The sequence below is a fragment of the Callospermophilus lateralis genome, chromosome 3, assembly GCF_048772815.1.
Source record: "Callospermophilus lateralis isolate mCalLat2 chromosome 3, mCalLat2.hap1, whole genome shotgun sequence".
NCBI lineage: Eukaryota > Metazoa > Chordata > Mammalia > Rodentia > Sciuridae > Callospermophilus > Callospermophilus lateralis.
Window position 1 is genome coordinate 99479017 of NC_135307.1, and position 27110 is coordinate 99506126.

Below are 27110 nucleotides of genomic sequence, written 5' to 3' on the forward strand. Positions count from 1 at the left end.
ATTGTATGTGTGTGTGTGTGTGTGTGTGTGTGTGTAACTAAAGATTGAACCCAGGGCCTCACACATACTGGGCAGGCACTCTACCACTCAAGCTCCCTGAATAAAGTTTTTTTTTTTTTTCCTAAGTCATTAATTTTTTTTTCTTTTTTGTCATTTAAAAAAATTGTTCTAACTAGTTATACATGACAGTAGAATGCATTTTGATACATCATATATACAAGGAGTATAATTTCTCATTCTTCTAGTTGTCCGTGATGTGGAATCCCACTGGTCAAATATTTGTATATGGATATAGGGTAATAATGTCTGATTGATTCTAGTATCCTTCCTACCTCCTTACCCCTTCCCCTATCTTTACTCACTTCTACCTAATCTATAGTAACTCTATTCTTACCTAGTCACCCCCCACCACTGATTCATCCAATCATACAAGGAGGTCTGGAGCTGCGATGGTTCTAGCCGCCCCCCACCACCTTATTGTGAATCAGCATCCATATCAGAAAATACATTCACCCTTTGATATTTTGAGATTGGCTTATTTTACTTAGCATGATATTCCCCAGCTCCAACCATTTATCAGCAAATATCATAATTTTTCTTATTTATGGCTGAGTAATATTCCATCGTATGTATGCATATCATAATACAGGCTGAGTAATATTCCATTGTATGTATGCATGCCACATTTTCTTTATCCATTCATCTGTTGAAAGGCATCTAGGCTGGGTCCATGGTTTAGCTATTGTGAGTTGAGCTGCTATAAATATTGATGTGGCTGCATTACTGTAGTATGTTGATTGTAGTTCTTTGGGGTATAAACTGAGGAGTGGGATAGCTGGGTCAAATGGTGGTTCCATTCTAAATTTTCTGAGGAATCTCCATATTGCTTTCCATAGTGGTTACACCAATTTGCAGTCCCACGAGCAATTTATGAGTGTACTTTTTCCCCCACATCCTTGCTAACATTTATTGTTGTTTATATTCTTGATAATAGCCATTCTAATGGGTAAAATCTTAGAGTAGTTTTGATTTGCATTTCTCTAATTGCTAGAGATGTTGAACTTTTTTTTCCATATATTTTTTGGCTGTTCCTAGTTCTTCTTTTAATAAGTGTTTGTTTAGTTCCTTTGCCCGTTTATTGATTGAGTTATTTGGTGTTTTGCTGTAAAGTATTTTGAGTTCTTTATATATCCTGGAGATTAATGCTCTATCTGAGGTGCATGAGGTAAAGATTTTCTCCCATTCTGTAAGCTCTCTCTTCACATTATTGATTACTTTCTTTGCTGAGATGAAGCTTTTTAGTTTGAATTCATCCCATTTATTGATTCTTGACACTAGTTCTTGTGCTTTAGAAGTCTTGTTAAAGAAGTTACATTCTAGGAGGACATGGTGAAGATTTGGGCCTACTTTTTTTTTTCTATTAGGTACAAGGTCTCTGTTCGGGTGCCTGAGTCTTTGATCCACTTTGAGTTGAGTTTTATGCAGGGTGAGAGAGGGGTTTAATTTAATTTTGTTACATGTGGATTTCTAATTTTCCCAGCACCATTTGTTGAAGAGGCTATCTTTTCTCCAGTGAATGTTTTTGGTGCCTTTCTCTAGTATTAGATAATTGTATTTATGTGGGTTTGTTTCTGTGTCCTCTATTCTCTACCATCAGTCTACATATATGTTTTGGTGCCAATACCATGCCATGTTTGTTACATTAGCTTTATAATATAGTTTAAGGTCTGGTATTGGGATGTCTCCTGCTTTACTTGTCTTGTGATGTAATGTTAGGTTATTTATTTGTTGATTTTTCTGCTTTTAATGAATGAGCTCAATGCAATGAACTTTCCTCTTAGTTCTGCTTTAATAGTGCCCCAGAGATTTTGATATGTTGCATTGGTATTCTCATTTACCTTCAAGTACATTTTTATTTCATCATTGATTTTTTTCTGCTATCCATTTATTATTCAATAGTGTATTATTTATTCTCTAGGTGTTAGATACCTTCTATTTTTATTTTATCATTGATTTCTAATTTCATTCCATTATGATCTGATAGAATGCAGGGTATTATTTCTGGGTTTTTGTGTTTTTTTTGTATTTACTAAGAGTTGATTTGTGACTTAAGATATTGTCTATTTTAGAGAAGGATCCATCTGCTATTGAAAAGAAAGTGTATTCACTCATTGATGGATGAAATATTCTATATATGTCTTAAGTCCAAATATTTGTTATATTATATAGTTCTATAGTTTCTTTGTATAGTTTTTGTTTGGAAGATCTGTCTAATAGTAAGAGAGGTGTGTTAATGTCACCGAGTAGTATTGTGCTGTGGTCTATTTGATTCTTGAAATTGAGAAAGGTTTATTTGATATATATAGATGCTCCATTTTGGGGGGAATAAATATTTACAATTGTAATGTTTTGTTGATGAAGCTAAATTTTGCTAGATATAAAATTCCCTGATGTTATCCATTTTCTTTGAGAGCTTGATATATGTAATTCCAGGACTTCCTGGCATTGAGGGTCTCAATTGACAAATTAGTTGAGATCTGAATTGGTTTCCCCCTATACATAACTTATTTTTTTCTCTCTCAGGGCCTTTAAGATTTTAATCCTTATTCTCAGTGTTAGTTATTCTCATTATATCATGTCTTGGTTGGGTCTGCTGTAATTTTGTATATTTGGGGTCCTGTAGACATCTTGTAGTTGATTTTCCATTTCATTCTTTAGGCTTGTGAATTTTTCTGATATTATGTCATTGAGAAGATTGTGCATTCCTTTGGTTTGTATCTCTGCTCCTTCATCTATCCTGATACCTCTTAAATTTGGTCTTTTTTTATTTTATCCCATAATTCTTGAAATTTCTGTTCATGGTTTCTTACCGTCTTCTCTATATGGTCAACTTTATTTTCAAAATTATAAATTTTTGTCTTCATTGTCTGAGGTTCTGTCTTCTAAGTTGTCTAGGGTGTTGATGATGCTTTCCATTGAATTTATAATTTATTCATTCCTTTATTTTGAGGATTTCTGCTTTTTGTTATTGTTGTTGCTTTTCTGTTTTGCACAATTTCTAACTATTTATTGAAGATCTTTCACTTCTTGTATTTTCTCTTTGATTTTATTCTTTATGCTAGCCTTCATATTGCAGATCATTTTAGCTATATACGTTCTAAACTCCTTCTATAACATTTTTTTTTCTAACTGTGTTGTCAGTGGATTCTGTTATTGGAGCATCTTGGTTTGTTTGGATGATTTGTTCCTTTGTTTTTTCATGTTGTTCATGTGTTTTCCCATCTAGCAGTATGGATTTGAGTCAGCACAGATTCTACCCTGCAGGCTTATAGAGTCCCTGAAGGTGTCCAGATGCCTTTAAGCGGGAGACCAATATCAACAACACCCAATGCAATCAACATACAACCTCAAACCCACTAGTTCCTATTAAGATGTTCAGATTTATCACGGCAAATTCAGATAATGAATTCAATTATTGTCTATAATATTCACAGTAAATTTGCTAAAAGGGCTTACAATTTGAAATGGGAGACAAGGAGAAAACAGAAGTGGTGTAGCACACAATGTCCATGAGGGAGGATGGAAGAAGCCAGAAGAAAAAAATATATATATAGGAAGAGTGGAAGAGGAATTGAAAGAGATTGGCCATTAACAAAAGGAAAAATCAAAAATATAAGAATACACAAGAAAACTACAAAATACCATATACATACCACAGTCTTTGATACATTGATTCATGAAAAATACCTGGTTTCAATATGATAGAGATACTAGAACGGGGAGGGGGGGTGGTGAACCTGGATGGAAGATTAACAGCTACTTCCCTCAGCATTCAAACGTTTCTCAGCCCTGTCTCCAACTTTTCATGGGATTGTGAGGCCCAGACCAGACCACACAGACCCAGCCACTATCCCACTGATCTGGCCCTCAGACACCCCAGGTCGGCCACGCAGCAGTCCCAAGATCTCAATTCTGGTCCAACTTGCAGAGAGACCACCAGGGATGCACTCACACAGAGGAGCAACTCTGAGAAGAGGAAGCAAGATGGCAGCCACCAGAACTCCCAGCAGGAAGACCTCAGGTGCAGCCAAACCCACAGGCACCCCAAAACTCGACTCCAGTTCCTGGTCGGTGTCCCCAGACAAAGGTAGCTGTACCCTGAGATGACAGTGGCCGCAAACCAGCCATCCCTCATCCCCCAAGGTGCTGTCTGGCATCCTAAGATGGAGGCAGCCGCATGCAACCAGACCTGTAGACAATCTGGCAGTGGACTTCTGGATCACAGTGGTAGTGGCACCATGAGAACCGGCCACAGCAGCAGCATTGGCATCAGTGTCAGGGAAGTGTCGACCTCGGGGCAAGAGCAGCAGCATAGGTCGCAGCTGTGTCTGAAGAGACCTGAAGAAAGTTTTAAAATAAGTTGTACCCTACAACTATCTGAAGAATTCTTAAATAATGCCCAGTGAGTCATGTTCTTGTGTAAGATTCTTCCCTTGAGTGTGGACAGAACCTGTGACTTGCCTCTAGCCAATAGGACGAGGTCAAATCATAAAACAAAAACAAAAATCAGAACTTGCAGTTAGATTACATGTTAAAGGCAAAGGAGTCATATAGATGGAATTAAAGTCCCGACACAGTGTAAACTGATAAAAACACAATACTTGGAGGGGTTGAACTAATCAGTAAGCCCTTTAAAAGAAGGCTCCAGACTTTTTTAAGGTTAGGAAGAATATTCTGTTGACTTTAAGGGATAAAGCTTCCACGAGAGCTGTAACCACAAGGAAAGTGATTCTGCCAATAATCATGTGAGTTACATGAGAATCCTGAGCCACAGATGAAATCCCAATCTCAGCCAGTGCTTTGGTTGCAGCTTTCTGGATCACAAAGTAAAGAACGTAGTGAATCTGTGCCTGGAATCCTGTCCCATGAAAACTGTAACAACATACATGTATTGCTGCTAAAACTGTGGAATTTTTTATACAGAAACAGAACAAAATGCATCTATCGGCAGCTAAATTCTCATTTTTCTTTCCAGTGACATATTTCATTTTTGTCATATGACTATTTCAATTCCTTGATTTTTTTGATTTGGAGTGAAAGAGTTATAATTTCTATCTTATTTAAGAGAATTATTAATTCCTTGAAAAGAAGCAGAATATCATTCAAAATAGCTATATCATAGTATCAAGTACTAGTGACCCTGTCCTTTCAAAGAAATTTCATCCCCTTTACACGGATGAGTGTATCTGTAGAAACTCAAGGCTTAGAAAGAAATTTTTCATGTCAATTTCAAGGAAAAATACCTAAAAATTACTTTTCTGAAGTATTTAAGATTACCTAAGCTTATGAAGAGAAAAAGTAAGGGTTGCTCACAGTTTTTCAGGATTCTCTTAAGAACAAAAATGAGTTTTCAGCAGATAATGATGACAGAATCATAAGAAAAGCTGACACCCAAAACATAGCCAGAAAAAGCCTATAAGAGTTAAAGTTTATAAAGAACAATGGGATGGCATTGTTACAGATTAAACTATCTGCCAAAACAAATAAACCTAAACCTAAATGTGAGAGTTAATTTTTTTCTCACTCACGTAAAGCCTATAAAAATCAGTCTGCCTGCTATTCAGGTGATCTTCCTTTCATGGTTTGAGTTTTCTGAAAGGAGAGCCTGTAGAAAAAGACTTATAGACAGTTTATTTGAAATACAATCCCAGAAAACAGGAGTTGAATATATAGTGAAAAAGAGATGAGGAAGAGAGGAAATCCACAACAGATTTTTTTTAATGAGCTAATTACTTCCATGTCAACTGAAGCATTCACTGTTCTTAAGAACCTGCTGGGAAACCATACAGAATGTACCTCAGAACTGTCCCAATGCAGTATTGGGAAAGTAGTGGGTTTAATACTGTCTTTCCCAAAACTTGTTTATCCAGAACCACAAAACGTGTTCTAAAATGGAATACAGCTCTTTGTGGGTGCAATTAAGTTAAGCATCTTGCAGTGAGGTCATTCTATTTAAGAGCAGGTCTCAAATGCACTTGCAACTGTTCCTAAAAGAGCCGGAAAAGTATTAGACACATGGATAACAGAAGACAGCCATATGAAGGTAGAGGCAAGGATTGATTTGGTCAGCCACACTTTGAAGAATATCCAGGTTTGTTACCAGCAATTAGAAGTTTGAAGAGGTATAGCCTGAATTCTCCCTCAGAGCCTACAGAAAGAACCAACCTTCAACATCTGAATTTTTAGATTTTTCACCTCCATAACTTTTTAATAGGTTTATGTTGTTGCAAGTCACCAACTGTGTAGTAATGTTCATTGATGGCATACACTAGGAAACTAAAACAAGAGTCCCAAGCTGCTGACTCTTCAGCTCCTCCAAATCCCACTTGAATGTGACATCATGACTGTCTAAGACTTTATATTTAAAAGTCCCATGTAGCAGAACAAAGAGCAGTTGTAGCCAGTGTTTGACATGGGACTGTGACAAGATGCATGGGCAACGTGCCCTGACATCAGGTTGCTTCACGGAGGTGATACAATTTATCCACAAAACTACGTCGACATTTACAGTTCCAGTTCCCTTTTATCTGTGGTTCTGTCATCTTAAATATAGTACCAAGATGGCAGTGTTTTCACATATCAAACTTAAAGAAGGAACAAAGGTATGGACAATTATATAATTGTTTAAAATCTGGAGCACTTCTACTTACCACATTTCAGCAGCTACCTGCAAAGAAGCTAGGAAGAAAGTTCTGATTATCTATTGCTGACTCAAAAGTAACACCAAATCTCAAAGACTCAAAAAAATCAATAATTTATTTTACACACAAATCTGCAGTTGCAATTTGGGCAGGGCCATGCTGGGAAGGCTTGTATTTGTTCCATGCAGCACTAGCTAAAGTCTAGATGGGACTTCTAAGTTGGCTTGTATGACATGGCTTGAAAATTGGTAACTGTGGTCTAGAGGCTCAGTTGAAGTTGATAGCTGGAGGCTTTAGTTCATTTCTATGTAGGCCTCTCCATAGACTCTCCAGGTTTCTGTGAAGTGCAAAAAGCACTCACTTACCCCCAATGCTTCACTAAATTCTCAACGTATTACAGCATTAAGCTCATACTTGAGGTTCAGAATTGCTCAAAACAGATCCAAATAGAGATGAGTCTTCTTGCATATAATGTCTCAAACATGGCTCCTTCTATCTGAATATCTGAAACATTTAAAGCCAAGTTGTCCCAACCAATTCAACATCAAGTGATGTGACAAAAAGGACAACTGTAATAAGCATTTCCTTGAGAGAGAGAGAGAGAGAGAGAGAGAGAGAGAGAGAGAATGGGAGATGTATAACAGTTTTTTTCCATAGAAATTCTGAACTCTAACTAGGAACATGATGACAGTCCTGTGTCTGTAGATGATTCTTCTTGACTCTTGGTTCAATTCTCTGAGCCTCTGATCTAGATCATCCTCCTATTCCACAAAAAAAACAAACAAAAAAAAAGAAAGAAAGAAAAGGAAAAAAGTCTCATGATTATAACTAAGTAGTCTGCTAGTCTCTTCATTGCCTATAGATGATTGGAGAGTTGACTGTCTCTTTTCATTTTATATTGACTTAATCCCTTTTAATCCAAACTTAATATTTTTATTTCAACTATCTGTGGAAATTTCTCTAAATAAAAGCAACACCCATATTTCTTTCTGAGATGGACTACTATTGAACATTATAAGCCATAGGAATATGCACTGAAGATTATAATTCACTCTACAAGATACATCCTAAACATTCATGAACCTCTCTGAAACCTTCCTTTGTACCTAGACATTTTAAAACTACTTAAGTAAAGCAGCTTGAATTTGATATGTTTCCTGGAGAATCTTCTGGGGAGACTGAGGACAAGAAAAAATAACTTTTGAATCCAAGAAATTCTGATACTTTCATAGTCTTCTGAATTCTGCTTGGAAAATGATCCTTTTGTTTTTTTGTCAATCTCTACCTACAACTGTATCTTATTCTACTTAGCTATGCAGAAACAGGTGGCCCTTTTAGCATTTTGCCAAACTCAAATTACATTTTTTGCTTTCCACACTTAATGCTGATGCCATATTTTCCCCATAAATAATAGGTATTATCCTTTATTTGGCTTAAAGAAACAATTTCTTCACTGTACTTCAGATTCCCACCACAAGTCTTCTGGTTTCATTAATGATCTCCTGGAAACCCTTTGAGCTTCTGAACAGTATTGATCAGTCCCAAATCAATGTTTTAGGTTTTCAATACATTAATGCACTTTCAGGATCAAATTCTATCCCAGTTATCTATCAAGTAACAAACAACCTCAAAACTTACTGTTTTAAAATAATAACAGTAGCTTACTTGGCCACAAATCTTCAATTTGGGAAAGCCTGAATGGTAAGGGTCATCTGTGCTCTGTGTGGCTTTAGCTGGTAGGTCTGGACTGGTGCCTTCTGTAAGATATACTTCCAATATGGCTTGCTCAGTTGGCTAGCAAGTAGAACTGGATGCTGACTGGGAACTCCACCAGATCTGACTTCTCTACATGACCCCTTACCAGGGCTACTTGTGTATCCTCACAGCACAATGGCTATCTCGTAAGGTCAGATATTCCAAGAGACAGAAATTGAGAGTTGCTATTTTCTTAAGGCTTTAGCCTGGAAACAGATATATATGTTACTTCTGCTGTATTCTGTTGATGCATGTCACCCATATTCAAAGGTAGGAAATAAGCATACTTTGCAACAAAAGGTCTGTCAAAGAATTCACAACCATCATTAGCTGCCTACAGTAATGTGGCTATGTATCCAAGAAAAAGGGAACAGATTTGTTGAACAGCTATCCATTCTCTGCCACAGTGCCTTTCAAACTTGTTTATACTTTCAAACAGTAACCAAATAATTTTATCAACATGCTATCAAGTGCTCAAAATTTATTGTTTCAGTATGTTTGGGCTGCTAAAAAAAAAAAAAAAAAGTACCTTATACTGAGTAATATATAAACTCACAGTTCTGGAGTTTGGGAATTATAAGATTAAGGTTCCTGAAGATTTGGTGCTAACAAGTGACTGTGCTTGTAGGCAGCATCTTCTTGTTAAATCCTCACATGATAGAAGGGGAACAAGCTCTCTCAGACCTCTTTCATACAGACACTAATCCCATCCATGAGGGATCTTGATATAGTCACCTCCCAAAGCACCTCCCTCTTAATCCTATTGCAATTAGGTATCAACATATAAATGGCAGTGTTTGAGGGCAGCCTGACACAAACATTCAGACAATAGCACTTGTGGACTATATACTTTCAGGCATAAAATCATGGAAATATGTATTAAAAAGAAATTCAGAGAACATGTAGTCAATGTTCAGATACAATATAGAGAAGAGAATATTTGTTTAGCACTTCCTGACCATGCATGGGTTATCTCTATGTTGTTTTATCTCTAAGTGCCTCAGGTGGGGTGGTTATAACTTTTAGAGATTTATGATGTTTTTAAAAGTTCTTTATGTTGTACTGAAATCTTCCCTAGTTGAAAATTTTGTAAGTATTAATTTCTCAACCACACAAGACAAATCCAATTTATCTTTTAATCATTTTCTACATAACAGCCCATCATGTATTTGAAGTCAGCTACCATGTTAGTCTTGTGTTTCTTATCTTTGGTCTAGTTCTTTTAAAGCTGTAGTATCTCAAATGGAAAATAAATGCCAGCCAGATGTGAGCCATTGCATCTTTCTTTTTAAATCTTAGTTTGTGCTATTTAAAGAGAAAAATCAAACCATTAGTTTATTCTTTAAAATAGTAGTGTTTTATATTCAAGAAACTTTCATATGCATCTTTCCTGAGATACTAATAAGAACTGTGCCACCAGGTGTGGTGGCACATGCCTATAATCCCAGTACTTGGGAAGGTAAGGCAGGAAGATCATGAGTTCAAAGCTAGTCTCAACTAGCAAGCCCCCAAGTAATTTAGTGTGACACTGTCTCAAAATAAAATGTAAAAAGAGCTGGGAATGTGGCTTAGTAATTGAGCACCTTGGGTTTAATCCCTGGTACCAAAACAAACAAACAAACAGACAGAAAAACAAACAAACTTGTCAATTTGGTAGAGCATATGCCATAATTTTGTAATGTGGTTAGTATTCATCTATTCATCTAATATGGTATTAAATATCTTATTATATATATTTGCTAGAATTTTAAGGAACTTTAGATAGGACAAAAGGTAGAGAGGAAGAATGAGAGGGTATGGGGATAGGAAAGACAGTGGAATGAGATGAACATCATTCCCCTAAGTACATGTATGAAGACACGAATGGTGTGACTCTACTTTGTGTACAACCAGAGACATGAAAAATTGTGCTCCATATGTGTACTATGAATTGAAACACATTCTGCTGACATATAGAATGAATTAGAATAAATAAATTTTAAAAAGAAATAAAGAAGTACATACATATTTATTATATTAATTTTAGTATTAGAATTACTAAATTTGAAGAGATTAATTCATTGCTTAAATTTATATAACAAATTAATGGTAAGCTGAGGGCAGAATATAAGTTTCTGATCCCATGTCCAAGTATTATTTTTTATGATATACCATGCTGTTACATAATTTGTATTTCTAAGTTCCATGTTCAGAATTTTGATAATTTATAGTTAGATAAAGATTACTTACTCAGGTATAGCCTATTCAAATTCAAGAACCATTTAGAGCTATTAAAAACCACTTACAGTGTCCAAACACTTTGAAAAGCAGTTTTGGCAATTTAAATGTCAGGATACTTGTGACTTATAGAAACTCAAAAGACCCAGTAAAGATTCTTTGAATATTTTGCTGATATGAAAGTGAAATATTCTAATGTATGAACATTCCTTTTTTTTTTTAACCAGATTTTTGGTTTGAATAGTTACTCTTTTTTAAACATGCTGTTTGCTCAATATTTTTGTTGTTCCCAATTAGCAACTGTATAATATTTGAGAATATTGGGAATTTCCTAGTGAATGTTCATTTAAAAATTAATGTTTACCAAAATGATATGGAAATGGTGTCTGTCAACAGCTGGAAGAGATACCATGTAAATATCCAGTAGGATATTCCACCTTCTCTTAAAATTAAGAAACTATATATAATTGAAAATTTGTCAGATATAACGATGAAACCAAAGCCTTTGTTATCATGATAGAATGCAAAATCTAGCAAACCCATTATTGGCATTGGCATCCAGAAAAAATTAGATCACTCTTCTTCCTAAAACTTGAGGCCATTTTGACCTGATTTAATTACAGATTAGTAGTGACTCTTGCTAGAGCATGAGGATTTCATAAAAGCAGAGCAGAGATTACCAGATGATGCTTCCAGTCATCCTGATTTAAGTTGGTCTGGAATAGGGAACCTAAGATCAATGCTGTTTCTAACACGTGAGTCTGATGTAGACAATCCATGCACCAGACTTAGACAAACATTGATAAGTAGCAGTTTTGAAAACAGTCTCAAATATTAGTCCATAGTATGTTTCTTTTAGATTCTCTGTATAAATTGCAATTCATATTCCCAAGGCATGTTCAAAATAGATTCTAAAAGCCAAGTATACAATAGATCAGCAATCAGAACATTTACTCTGCCCAAACTCTTCCAGAAAAATGAAGGTGCCACTGCTTTATCTATGGTAAAAGTAAATCAAGATTTATCTGCAGGACCAGAATATGACGTGCTATTCACTAAGTGTATATGATAAAGATCCAGCCAATTCTAGAATCCAGGCACCTAACTTCATTCATCCTAGCTTGCTAAATCCCTTCCATGCATGGGCACCACTGAAGTGACTTACTGTGTGTCAGTAAAATTCAGTGGGTAAGAAAAGCAACTTTGACAGTGGCATTAAAGATTAATAGTAGAAGCAACCTTTGATGTGAGTAGATCAAAGGTGATGAAGTTGCAAATGGTTTAAGTAAGAGATGAGTGAACCTTGCCAAAGGCAAAGAAAATATTGGCATGATCTTTAAAGGATGCCCCATTTATTTTAGGTTATATAGTACATAGGGAAACTTCTTTAGCCATCAATTAAAAAATATTATCGCTTCCACTCAGCAGTGGTACTCAAACTTAATTGGTGTGTGTGTATGTGGGGAGGGTCATAACCCTACTGAGCAATACCTTCATTTCCTTCTTTATCTGTTGCCAAACAAAATACAACTATATTTTCGGCTATCAAACTTCAGTATCTTTAACTCTAGGACAAGAAACTTAGAGTAAATAGACATTAAAGCACATTAAGTTTTTATGTTTGGTATTCTGACCTTGTATGACCTTGAATGGACTACTTTATCTCAGTCTTAGTTTCCTTATGTGTAGCATACAAAAATTACAAGAGGTGTTGTTGTCTGTAGTCTTTTTAATCGTAGTGTGATTAAGAATGAAGAAAGAGGTACAATGCTGTGGGTGAAGCTAAAAGCTGTTGGCAAAAGTTGAGAAGGGCGAGGAAAAAAATGTTTGCATTTACTTATTGTGTTGATATTTTCTCTTCCTTTCTTGTCCATTAACAGTGTCCTTGAGTCACTTCAGATGCAAGGTCCTGGGATCTAGTCTTTTTCTGAGTGAACTGAGAGCAGGGGTTGTATAGCTGGTGTGGTACCAAGGTTCTCATATAAAGTTAATACATCTTTTTCTTCTGCTAGGTAGAAGCCTCCATAAGCGCTTTAGTACCCTGCTTTTTTTGATATCCTGTCCACACTTCACCCTGAAAGCAGATTCATGTCACTGTGCTTAAGTGTAATCAAACAATTGAGCTTTAGTCTTCTAGGATTTCCAAGACGAGCAATCTTCACATGATTACTCTAGAAGCCATTCTATCATCTTGTTGGCTTTCTGTTTGGTGGGAGTTTGTGAAGAGCTGAGATCTAGACTCCCTGGGTCATCCCATTGTGTCCATGTCTGGCTATTCATTCCGTCACAAATCAAGCAGAATTAAAGCAACACTAGTTGGGAAAAGCAGATGAAATATCTGTGTTGATATGAACAATAAAGTTTAATAATTTAGTAGGAGACTTTGGGATAACAGGGAACTGAAGGTAAAACAGTGACAATTTAGAATGCTCTAAAACTGGATGGAAATCAAATGGAAATGAGTTTAGAAGTAGACCTGTATGTACCTGTAAGTCTCAAACTGCAAATGAGTGCTTTATGATTCTGGCAGTCAGGAGCATAAGAAGTGCATAGGGGTTTCACATAAACCTGGGTGATTTTGTTTAATGAAAGATTTCCTTCTCATGCAAGATATATAACTCCAAGAAAAAAAGAAATGCTTAGTGTTATTAGTGTGCAGGAATAGTTTCATCTGGGTCTATAAAGCATATAATTAAGTCTTGGCATTGCGGCTATAAAGAAAGAAAACAAGGCTATATATTTTAAATATGGTTTACGTGTTTTGTTATCAGTTAAAAACATGTTTTTGGAGGTAAGAGAAATATGATTGGGCAGTAAGAGAAAAGTAGCAGTCTCTGGAAGGCTAAAGCAAGAAGGTGATTCCTCTGATGTCAAGGATGTCCCCCAGATTGCCTTGAAGTAATCAAGGGCACTTAGAGAAATTCTCTCTCTCAGTCCTGTCTAAATGTAGAGTAGGATAAATGCTCTCCCTTTTCCTCACTGATAAACTGTCCTTATCAACCTTTGCAAGGATCTAAGATCCCCTGAGCCTCTAAAACTTTGTTTGCCTCTTAAAGCAGTGACAGAGTTCCTTTTCTCTAACCTAGGAAGTTCTAGGGCTAAGATTACTTTATCTCAGAAATATGAGGAGGTAAACCACCAACTCAGGGTCAGAGGAGGTTACAAAACACATCATATATGGAGCTATGTAGTTCATTATTTAACATTAATTTATCTTGTCATATTTTAATTATACTTTATTTTATTTATTTATTTATTTTATTATTATTATACTTTATTTCTTTGTAAATGTTCAGGTTCAGCTATTATCCCATTTTATTTCCTTTGTATCCATGCTGTGCTGATTTTTCAAATTCTTAGCATCAATAAACATTGTTGCCAGGAACTTTCATCATTGTTGCTTTCTAAAGTCATCTGATTATTCACATGGCAGCCATCACCTACACATGCGCACACACGTGTACACACACACACACACACACACACATCCTCTTCAGAGATATTATAGATTTACCTTACCTCAAGGTTCACTTCCCTCTGCTCTCCTAGACTTTAACTATACAGCCCTTCACCTAACCTCTCCTTGCCTCCCACTCTCAGGGACTGAATGCCTAAACACAAATGAACTACTGACTGCAATCACCTGCCCACCTGCCCACCTGACCACCTGACCACCTGACCACTTGCCCTTCTCACGCCTTACTCCTTCTGGATCTGTTTCTCCCCCTTATTTCCAATTCCCATCTTCCTCCCTTCACACACACACACACACACACACACACACACACACACACTTGTTCTAGGCCTTCAACTATTTTCATCAAACACTCACATCTTGTTCTCCTTTCCTCCTTTCACTGTGCACTACAGTACCAACTCTAACACACTGTTCTGTGGCTTCTAGATTCAGTACTCAAGAAAATCCATGATGGTCCAGAGTGGTATCACTGTAAGTTCAGAGACCCACCCTCACCAGAGTTTGCAAGGCACCTGGCAGGGCCACTATGGATCGAAATCAAGACTCACTCTTATTCCTTCAGGTGCTATACCTCCAGAACCCTGTCTTACCACCACTTCTCTCAGATGGAGTTCCTAGCTGTCTTTCCTGACCATCAACAAGATTTACCTGCAGGGCTTTGTCTTCTGACTCAGAGAAGAAGCCAGCTTCTTCATTTACTCGTGAGGTTAATTCTCCTTCATGTACTCTGAGTCACATTCCCTTCTATTTCAACAGAAGAATTTCTTCTTTACTTATTCATCTCTTTTATAAAATTTTGTTCTTTTTCATTTTAAGATTTTACCCCAAAGTTTTTTTCCATGCCTGTGTGTTCTCTTCCCTCTCTTTGAGTAATCTTGTTTACTTCATAATTTTAGCAGTTTCATGAATTCCTCCTAGAATTCTTTCTACAGAAACAGTCTAGAATGCTTTTGAAACTTCAGACTTGCCTACCTAATTACCTTTTGGATAGCTTCACTCGATTCCTTCAATTCTTTTTCCTTACCAGCTAGTCACCTTGTTCTTCCAATTTTATTTAATAATTCTTTCCAAAGTGTTTCTCTTCGCTTTCATTAAACTTCTGCTACTGCTATGTCATATAAAACATAAATGTACCCAAGTACTCCCATGTTTAATGGTCCCTATTAAGTTTGGTTAAAATGAAACCTCCTTGACATGACACAAGTTTCTTCAAGATTTTACCCCTAAGTTTCTCTCCCCAGTCTTTCGTTTCCCAAAGTATGTTCAGAGGAATACTTATTTTGTGGAAAGTTTTGCAAGATAAGGTTGGGAATAGGTAAGAGTGGAGGACCTTAACAAATTCAAATACATTTGAGAAACAATGCTCTAGTATTAGCTCTTTGAGAAGTAGTTCTTGTATTGATCCCTGGACCATCCACACAGGCATTACTTGAAAGGTAGATTATACATGCAGATTCTCAGACTTCATGGTAGATCTGGATCAAGAGATTTGAGAGTGGGGTGGGGACTAGCAATTTATGTTAACAGGCTTTCCAAGAAATGATTATACCAAATCAAAGTTTGAGAAAGATGGTCTTACAGAATTACAATGTATGATAGATTATTGAAGGATTCAAGAAGTCTGGGAATAACTAACTTTGTTTAAACAAATGTTTTCTTAAGATATTTCAGCATGGATTATGTGTGTGTTTGGTGTGTGAGTGTGTGTGTGTGTGTTAATAAGGAAGAGAGAGAAAATACTAGCATCCAATAAAACTAAAGTTAGAGAAACACACTTTGTCAAAAGCTGTTTTTATCCTTCTTACTAGTAATTCTTCAAATACACACCTGACATGTGTTTTTACATTTAAATTATGCATCTTTGCATTTCCTTCACCTTAACCATTTTCCAATCAATTCCCAAGAGGAAGTATTTCATGATTATATGCTTATTAAATAAATGGACAGAAATATTTCATACCAATTCTCACAGTGTTGATTAAATCCAATTAAAGTGAAGACGTCATCTGTTACTAAAATACTTTTTTTTCTTCCCAGGATGTAGGCTCCCTATTTACCTCTCTTATTGTTTCTCTGGCTGAGAAAAAACTTTTTAGTTTGAGTATGTCCCATTTGTTGATTCTTGATTTTAACTCTTGTGCTATGGGTGTCCTATTAAGGAATTTGGAGCCTGACCCCACGAGATAGAGATTAGGGTCAACTTTTTCTTCTATTAGACGCAAAGTTTCTGGTTTGATTCCTAGTTCCTTGATCCATTTTGAGTTAACTTTTGTGCAAGGTGAGAGAAAGGGATTCAACTTCATTTTGTTGCATATGGATTTCCAGTTCTCCCAGAACCATTTGTTGAAGATGTTATCCTTTCCTCCATTGCATGCTTTTGGAAACTTTGTCTAATATAAGGTAGTTGTAATTTTGTGGATTGGTCTCTGTGGCCTCTATTCTGTATCATTGGTATACCTGCCTGTTGTGGTACCAGTACCATGCTGTTTTTGTTACTATTGCTCTGTAGTATAGTTTAAAATCTGGTATCGCTATAACGCCAGTTTCACTCTTCCTGTTTAGAATTGCTTTTGCTATTCTGGGTCTTTTATTTTTCTAGATGAATTTCATGATTGCTTTTTCTATTTCTGCGAGGAATGCCGTTGGGATTTTGATTGGCATTGCATTAAACCTATAGAGTACTTTTCATAATATGGCCATTTTAATGATATTAGTTCTGCCTATCCATGAACAAGGTATATCTTTTCATCTTCTAAGGTCTTCTTCTATTTCTCTCTTTAGGGTTCTGTAGTTTTCATTGTATAGTTCTTTCACCTCTTTTGATAGGTTGATTCCCAAGTATTTTAATTTTTTTGAGGATATTGTGAATGGGGTGGTTGTTCTCATTACCATTTCAGAGGATTTGTCACTGATATATAGGAATGTTGATTTTATATCATGCCACTTTGCTGAATTCATTTACTAGCTCTAGAAGTTTCTTGGTAGAAACTTTTGGGTCTTCTAGGTATAGTATCATGTCATCTGCAAATAGTGATAATTTACGTTCTTCTTTTCATATCTTTATGCCTTTAATTTCTTTCATCTGTCTAATTGCTCTGGCCAATATTTTGAGAACTATGTTGGACAGAACATCCTGGGAACAAATATTTACCCCTCACACTTCAGATAGAGCTCTAATCTCCAGAGTATACAAAGAACTCAAAAAATTAAACAACAAGAAAATAAATAACCCAGTCAACAAATGGGCCAAGGATTTGAACAGACATTTCTCAGAGGAGGACATACAATCAATCAACAAATACACGAAAAAATGCTCACCATCTCTAGCAATTAGAGAAATGCAAATTAAAACCACTCTAAGATACCATCTCACTCCAGTAAGAATGGCAGCCATTATGAAGTCAAACAATAACAAGTGCTGGAGAGGATGTGGGAAAAAGGGTACACTTATACATTGCTGGTGGGACTGTAAATTGGTTCAGCCAATTTGGAAAGCAGTATGGAGATTCCTTGGAAAGCTGGAAATGGAACCATCATTTGACCCAGCTATTTTCCTTCTAGGACTATACCCAAGAGACCTAAAAAGAGCATAATACAGGGACACAGCTACATCAATGTTCATAGCAGCACAATTCACAATAGCTAGACTGTGGAACCAACCCAGATGCCCTTCAATAGATGAATGGATAAAAAATGTGGCATTTATACACAATGGAATATTACTCAGCACTAAAAAACACAAAATCATGGAATTTGCAGGGAAATGAATGGCATTAGAGCAGATTATGCTAAGTGAAGCTAGCCAATCCCTAAAAAACAAATGCAGAATGTCTTCTTTGATATAAGGGGGGCAACTCAAAACAGATCAGGGAGGAAGAGCATGAGAAGAAGATTACCATTAAATAGGGATGAGAGGTGTGTGGGAATGGGAGAGAGAAGGGGAATTGCATGGAAGATGGTAGGAGACCCTCATTGTTATGCAAAATTACATATAAGATGGTGTGAGGGGGAATAAAAAAGAGAGAGAGAGAAACATGTCACAGTAGATTGGGTAGAAAGAGGGGAGAGGAGGGGAGGGGGGATAGGAAGGCAGCAGAGTACAATAGTAAACAAAATTGTCAGAGCAGTTTCTTAAATAGTTTCTCATGATTCAAAACATGCTACAGATCAGAAAAAAAGAAGAAAAATTTGAAAAAAACAAAAAAACACTTTTTTTTTTTTTACCTATCATGTTCTCTATATTGGTCTTCTCTTGATGGGATAAGCTTGTATTTTCATATTTGGCAATCATGAAAGTGTAGTATACATCTTATCGGCTTGTCTGCATATACTTTTCAGTAGTGAAATATCCTTTGGAAACAATCATTAGATGCTTTCTTCAGCCAATTCTAGAGCCTATCAACATTCTGCTTCAAAAAATTCTCTCCCCATTGCACCCTCACAGACTTTCTTTCAAATCTCTTATTATAAGAATTCTTCAACAAAATAATCTTTAGCCACTATTACAATAATCACTTTAATTGATCTTATAAGCTATATTTTGTGAACATGTTATGAACTTTTGTTGTAATTAAAGTGTCTATAATGGTTATATATTCTCATTATAATAAATATTAATACAGAAGAATTTCAGTAAATATGAATACTTATTAACTTTCCTAAATTTTCTTATCATCTATTACCTTAATTTTTCCAATGAAAAGGCAAAATATTTAGTAGGTTTCTAGGCTATATCAATAAGTTACTTTGAAAATTTAAGTCTTAAGAAACTCGGTAAACTTTATGATACACCTGATTGTATCTCATATTTTCAAACATGCAGTCTATTAAAATGGAGAAAGCCTAATTTATGCTGCTGCAGTGTGCTGTGTATAAAATTAATGATTCAGCATCCAGTTTGGTTTATTCTGATGTAATATATATGGAATTTGATGCAAAAAATTGCACCATTAATAATCCTCTGGTGTCATAGGAAAGACCAATGGAAATACAATATGTGACACCTAAGGGAATTCAGAATTAATGCATATTCAATTACTCTGTCTTTACGCTTTTCCATATCAGTCTTTGCAGTTGATGATAAGCAGTGTGATGTTAGACATATCATTTATAATAATTTCCTTTTATTTAATCACACTACTTAAAATATGTATGACATGTTGTTTAGCCATGTACACATCATGGTGATTAATGATAGTATCCTAATATAGCCCACTGTGGCCATCAGAACTAATTTTATTTACAGCCTTCACAACTCACCAGGTTGTTCAAATTTCTAAATGCACCAAAGAGAGAGAGAGAGAGAGAGATTGGGTTTAATAAAATGAGTCAATACTAAAGTTGTGTTCACAAAACAAAGATAAATTTCAATTAAAAAATCTAACTTAAAAGTCAGACTAGCCGGGTATTTGTAAGCCTGCGTTGTTCTTCCTAAGGATCCACTGACAGAATTTGATATACCTCAGGTATGGAAGGAGGAAGTCTGCCAACAAGGAGTTTCAAATGGTTCTCAGGGGAAATATATATATATATATATATATATATATATATATATATATATATATATGTATATATAAAGTTCTTTAGATTCTGAAGATTGCTTATAGTTTGTTCTGGCTATTTGAAGTAATTTATGTCAATCACTAATTTTTTTGACCATTTAGCTCTACAAGTTTTAACATCCTTTATGTTTTCAACATAAAGTTAAATAGATAGCTTTTGGAAGTACTCTAAGGTAATATGTGTCCCTAAAGTCTGTGTGTACAGGTCTCTAGTAATAAGTGAATGAAGTATGAGGCCATATTTTAACTCAAGTGAGAACAACAATAGAGTGACAATTTATCCACATATATGTCTTGGCTGACATTGGAAGACATATATATACAACCATTCAGCACAGGTGGCTGATTTAATCATGGCAAAAGACAGAGCAATTAAATATGACAATAGATTGGGCCATATAAAACTGAATATACCATTTTCATCAGAGTTTTTGTGTTTCCTGAGCCACAAATTGAAGTTTTCAGATATCCTAGACCTATAAGCTTATAGATTATTTAGCAAAAACAGTCATATAAGCCATATGTTTCCCACTTATTTGCATACTTAAGTGGAAATTACCTCTGCCTATATTTTTTCACTAATTTTAAAAGTATATATGAAAAAATTACTGTATGAATACCCACCAAAATAGATAAGCAGAATAACTTATCTATATGTTGAAAAGAAGTATATAGGTTGAAGTAAATTCAGATCATTCCAGGCCACACTCTCCTTTCTAGAGGTGAGGGTTAAAAAAATTCAGAAAGTGTAGTAAATTGAGCATTCAAAGATTATTTAAATAAACAGGAAAAGAGAAGAGGATAGATTTACAAAATTTTAGTTAATTGAATAAATTTGTAGGCATACAGGGGAAACTCCAGACAGTTCGTATAACATTGTAGAATCTCACAGTATGATTTTGTTAATTAGGAAGTTTTGAATTCTGCACATTTTGTGACTTTGGCTAAAACATTTACACATAAGTTACACACACACACACACACACACACACACACACACACACTCATACACACACCCATCTTTACATACACGAAGTTCAATCTCTGTGAAAGAAGCCACATTGGGAGGATAATTTCTGCAATGCTCTGTGGGCATAAATTGCAGTAGAAAGAAGAGAAACATTTATTCTAGATCCAAATAAAAGAGCACTGGGAGGTAAAACAAAACAAAGGAGTGATTAGAAATACAGGCCTGGCCTCTCTGAATTTACCCTGTGGAGTGCCATTCAACAAGAAAGGAAATCTGAGTTTAACCGCTTTGTCTCAGATGATTTAAGAGTTTCTCATAACATTTTTATCTGATCCTCCTATTTGACGGTGGCATCTAAAATCATCTCATTTAACCTTTTCTTTTGCATGTTGTGTACCTTGTGAGCAGAATAAGAAACAGGACATTCCTCGGGAAGATCAGGGACCCACCACCAAGAATTTGGATTTTTGGCCCCAATTGATTACATTGATGGTCACCATCATTGATGAGGATAAAACCGCCTACACACCTGTGCTGAATCAGTAAGTACTCTGTTTTTAGAAATGAATGGGTTTCATTCCACTAAAGTTAAAAAATGTACATTTTATGCACAGCCTGTATTATGATGCCAGTAAAAATCTTTTCTAAAATTAAGCTTCAGAAAACAGTATTTTTCTATTTTTATCAGTTAATATCAATTCAGCAATACATGAATTTTTCAGTTTCAACCTTGTTAAGTATGGTTGTTTGGACATGGAGACACATATTTCTCAAGACTTTATTTTTATTTCATCTAGAAAAGTTACCTCTTTCCTCTGGTTCTTTTCATAACTATTCCATTGTTTCCAAAGATAAAAAGTGTTCTGCTCCCCCAAATTAAAAAAAAAATGTTATAGAGCTAGTATTAAATATATTCCACTGTGGCTTTTAATAATAAAGACTTTGGCCAAAGAAAAATGCCTCCAAAGTAGTTGTGCATGTTGGATTTAATCAAGTTAATGCAATATTTAGTAGAACAAGTCCACTTTTGCAACCTATGACCTGTGGTTCTATTCCTCAAGATAGGGTAGATAGATTAAATTCATGACTATTCCAGAAGTTTAAAATAATCATCTTCTCAAAATGCCACTATCTATGAGACCTTTGGCAAATTGTCTAATTTTCCTGGGTCTCGGTTTTCTTCTATGTGAAATAAAGACATACTACTAGATAATTTCCAAGATCCAATTTCATTTAATGTTGCACATATTGAGGGTGAAAAGTAACAGACTACAAACCAGGAACTCACAGTTGTGTTAACTGGAGTAGTTAGTTGGTAAGACATGAAATGATGTGGGCAGTTAGGACAGCAGAAGTAGGCAAACTATGAAGTAGAACAATGAAGTAGCTCAACAGAGAACCAGTTTTTATAGAGTCAAAATTTTTGATGGATTAAATTAAAATTCCAATTGCAGAAGGAATAAAGTATCCCAATTTTCACCCTTTCTGCCTCTCAATCATCCATTGTCTCCTGCCTCAGCTTCCTCCTAATTGTGGAGGATATGTCCTATCCTCTGTCTGCAACCACTACAGCTTCCCATTTCTCTTTTCACTTTTTTCCCCGCTTTTCCCAGACCTAATCCTTGTACCCACGTTTGCTTCCTGCTGCTCACAATGTCTCCTGATCACCACCTATAGAAACCCCACTATTTTATTCTCCTTTGTTAGGACTAGGCGACCTCTCTTAATTCAAGGCATGTCCTTTTCACATCATGGGTCCTGGGAAGTATTTTGTCTACTTGATATCTGCCTGTTTCTTGGAATAGATTTATTTTCTCATTCATTCTTTGGATCTTTCTTTTTTTAAAAAAATTAATTTTTATTGTTGGTTGTTCAAAACATTACATAGTTCTTGATATATCATATTTCACACTTTGATTCAAGTGGGATATGAACTCCCATTTTTACCCCATATACAGATTGCAGAATCACATTGGTTACACATCCACTGTTTTACATACTGCCATACTGGTGTCTGTTGTATTCTGCTGCCCTTCCTATCCTCTTCTATCCCCCCTCCCCCCTCCCCTCCCCTCTTCTCTCTCTACCCCCTCTACTGTAATTCATTTCTCCCCCTTATATTTTTCCCCCTTTCCCCTCACTTCCTCTTGTATGTACTTTTGTATACCCCTGAGGGTCTCCTTCCATTTACATGCAATTTCCCTTCTCTCTCCCTTTCCCTCCCACCTCTCATCCCTGTTTAATGTTCATCTTCTTCTCATGCTCTTCGTCCCTACTCTGTTCTTAGTTACTCTCCTTATATCAAAGAAGACATTTGGCATTTGTTTTTAAGGGATTGGCTAGCTTCACTTAGCATAATCTACCAACCTAGATGCCCTTCAATAGACGAATGGATAAAAAAAAAAAAAATGTGGCATTTATACACAATGGAGTATTACTCTGCATTAAAAAATGACAAAATCATAGAATTTGGAGGGAAATGGATGGCATTAGAGCAGATTATTCTTTGAATCTTTCTTGAGGACAGATTAACTGGTTTTTCTAAAGATTGGGAGACCAATAATATAAAAACAAACATTTTCTGAGAAACACAAGTTACTTGATTATATTTGATTCGATCATAATATAAAAGTTATATAACATAAAACATATAAAAGTGATATGATTGTATTTGTTCCGATTTTAAGGATATTCTAAAGTTTTTTTGCTTAACTGAGATCATTCAATTTTGTTTCTTACTCATTTTAATCAATGCCTTACAGTGAACTCAAGTGGATATTGAGATGTGGTCTTGGTGGCCAATGTAGCATTTGTATAATTTGATGAAATTTTTGTTCACATCTGCTTTATTTACATAATGCATCGTCACATCAAGTTTCATTACTCATCCCATTGGCTACTTGGGTTGTGTTTCACAGAGTAAGAAATACAGACCACTGGTCTGGATCACAGGAGCTACAAGTTGACTTTGCAGATCCTGAGCCCTCTCCTAAATTTGGAGTCACAAAATCTGCAATGGCACTGAAGTCTGCAATATTAATGAAGAGTCTCTCATGTGCCCTGTGTGTACTAACAGATGAGGCCCAAACCAATTTGTGAAAGATATGTCAAGCTAAAACAGGTTTGGGTTTTATTTTGGAAGACATGGCTAGTAAATGATTTAAAAATACAGGACATTTTAAAATCTTCTTCTGTGTAATCTAGGATTATTGATATAAATAATTTATTGAATGAATTTTTATTGCTTTGATGACTGAGAAATGATTGTAAGCTTTTGTTAGTTTAAATTATATAATGTTTATAGTAATTGTAGAGTGTAGACATGAAGAAAAAGATTTCTTCTATTTTGATCACTATATATATTCAGGCATATATACTTATCGAATGAATGAATAAAGTAAATCCTTATGTGTGAGTCAATATCTGTTTTCTCTGTTTCTGCTTCATTAATTGATTAATTGATTCATTATTTAAGCAACATTCTCTCAATTTTAAACTTTTTTATGAGGTTGCTTTCTAGAGACTTATCCAAATTTCACTGACACTGAAAAATTAGGCAGAATATTTCAGAATTAGGTATAGGCTTTCTCTCTCTAACAGGTTTATCAAGCTACTATTAAATATAATAAAACTGCACATTTTAAAGCATGCAATTTGATTAGTTTTGATATACACATTTAGCCACAAAACCATAATCCCTATTGAGATAATGAAGAAATCTCTCTCTTTAGTAAGTTCCCATGTGCCTTTTTAAATCTGTCCTACCCAGCCCCTCCACTGTCCCCAGGCAGTCACTCATTTGCTTTCTGATGCTGTAAATTAGTCTGGAAAGGTTATTATTACATGCACTCTCAGATCTCTCTTCTTTACTTCAATTTAACTATTTCAAGACTCATTCATGTTGTTTTGAGGTTTTATTTCTGAGTAATATTCTATTGTATGACTATACCACAATATAGTTACCTATTCATCTGTTAATCATTGTTTGGATTTTTTAAGATGAAGTTGTTGTGGATATTTGTTTATAAGTCTTCTATAAACATATTTCATTTCTGTTTGATCATTTTCCAAAGTGACTGTACCTTTCTAATACTTGGGACTATTAGTCTTCTAATTTTACCCTTTTAAAAAATTTTATAGCAGTATTTCAAATTTCTTGGATCCTAATGTAGTAGACCTTCTTTTCATGTATTTATTTGCAATTCATATTTTTTAATTATTTTTTATTGGTTGTTCAAACCATTACAAAGCTCTTGACATATCATATTTCATACATTAGATTCAAGTGGGTTATGAACTCCCATTTTTACCCCAAATACAGATTGCAGAATCACATCGGTTACACATCCACATTTTTACATAATGCCCTATTAGTAACTGTTGTATTCTGCTACCTTTCCTATCCTCTACTATCCCCCCTCCCCTCCCCTCCCATCTTCTCTCTCTACCCCATCTACTGTAATTCATTTCTCTCCTTGTTTTTATTTTCCCATTCCCCTCACAAACTCTTATTTGTAATTTTGTATAACAATGAGGGTCTCCCTCCATTTCCATGCAATTTCCCTTTTCTCTCCCTTTCCCTCCCACCTCATATCTCTGTTTAATGTTAATCTTTTCTTCCTGCTCTTCCTCCCTGCTCTGTTCTTAGTTGCTCTCATTATATCAAAGAAGACATTTGGTATTGTTTTTTAGGGATTGGCTAGCTTCACTAAGCATAATCTGCTCTAGTGCCATCCATTTCCCTGCAAATTCCATGATTTTGTTATTTTTTACTGCTGTGTAATACTCCATGGTGTATAAATGCCACATTTTTTTATCCATTCAATTATTGAAGGGCATCTGGGTTGGTTCCACAGTCTAGTTATTGTGAATTGTGCTGCTATGAACATCGATGTGGCAGTATCCCTGTAGTACGCTCTTTTAAGGTCTTCAGGGAATAGTTGGAGAATGGCAATAGCTGGGTCAAATGGTGGTTCCATTCCCAGCTTTCCCAGGAATCTCCATACTGCTTTCCAAATTGGCCGCACCAATTTACAGTCCCACCAGCAATGTACAAGAGTACCCTTTTCCCCACATCCTCGCCAGCACTCGTTGTTGTTTGACTTCATAATGGCTGCCAATCTTACTGGAGTGAGATGATATCTTAGGGTGGTTTTGATTTGCATTTCTCTGACTGCTAGAGATGGTGAGCATTTTTTCATGTACTTGTTGATTGATTGTATGTTCTCCTCTGAGAAGTGTCTGTTCAGGTCCTTTGCCCATTTGTTATCTTATTGTCTAATTTTTTGAGTTCTTTGTATACTCTGGATATTAGGGCTCTATCTGAAGTGTGGGGAGTAAAAATTTGTTCCCATGATGTAGGCTCCCTATTTACCTCTCTTATTGTTTCTCTTGCTGAGAAAAAACTTTTCAGTTTAAGTAAGTCCCATTTGTTGATTCTTGTTATTAACTCTTGTGCTATGGGTATCCTATTAAGGAATTTGGAGCCCGACCCCACTATATGTAGATCGTAGCCAACTTTTTCTTCTATTAGACGCAGAGTCTCTGATTTGATATCAAGCTCCTTGATCCACTTTGAGTTAACTTTTGTGCATGGCGAGAGGAGGGGATTCAGTTTCATTTTGTTGCATATGGATTTCTAGTTTTCCCAACACCATTTGTTGAAGATGCTATCCTTCCTCCATTGCATGCTTTTAGCCCCTTTATCAAATATAAGATAGTTGTAACTTTGTGGATTAGTCTCTGTGTCCTCTATTCTGTACCATTGATCCACCCACCTGTTTTGGTACCAGTACCATGCTGTTTTTGTTACTATTGCTCTGTAATATAGTTTGAAATCTGGTATCGCTATACGGCCTGATTCACACTTCCTGCTTAGAATTGCTTTTGCTATTCTGGGTCTTTTATTTTTCCATATGAATTTCATGATTGCTTTATCTATTTCTACAAGAAATGTCGTTGGGATTTTGATTGGCATTGCATTAAACCTATAGAGAACTTTTGGTAATATTGCCATTTTGATGATGTTAGTTCTGCCTATCCATGAAAAGGGTATATTTTTCATCTTCTAAGATCTTCTTCTACTTCTCTTTTTAGGGTTCTGTAGTTTTCATTGCATAAATCTTTCACCTCTTTTGCTAGGTTGATTCCCAAGTATTTTATTTTTTTTGAGGATATTTCAGCAAAGTGACAGGATATAAAATCAACACGCATAAATCAAAGGCATTTCTGTACATCAGCGACAAAACTTCTGAAACAGAAATGAGGAAAAACACTCCATTCACAATATCCACAATTCATATTTTTGATGGTTTGCATTCACATCATTTTCCCATTTCCAAATTGGAATGTTACCTTGTTATTGTATTGTTTTACTGATTTATGTATTCTAGATGAAGGTCTGTTATCAGACAAAAATTTTATAATAT

At 35.5% G+C, this 27110-nt stretch overlaps 1 protein-coding gene across 2 annotated transcripts in view; it reads left to right on the forward strand.

The window, feature by feature from the left end:
• Unc13c (unc-13 homolog C) overlaps positions 1 to 27110 on the forward strand; it is a 539205-nt gene that overhangs the window by 308526 nt on the left and 203569 nt on the right. For both annotated transcript variants that reach the window (XM_076848586.2, XM_076848585.2), the window contains one exon: positions 21091 to 21224. In XM_076848586.2, coding sequence (XP_076704701.2) covers positions 21091 to 21224 — 134 coding nt within the window. The remainder of the gene's footprint in view (positions 1 to 21090; positions 21225 to 27110) is intronic.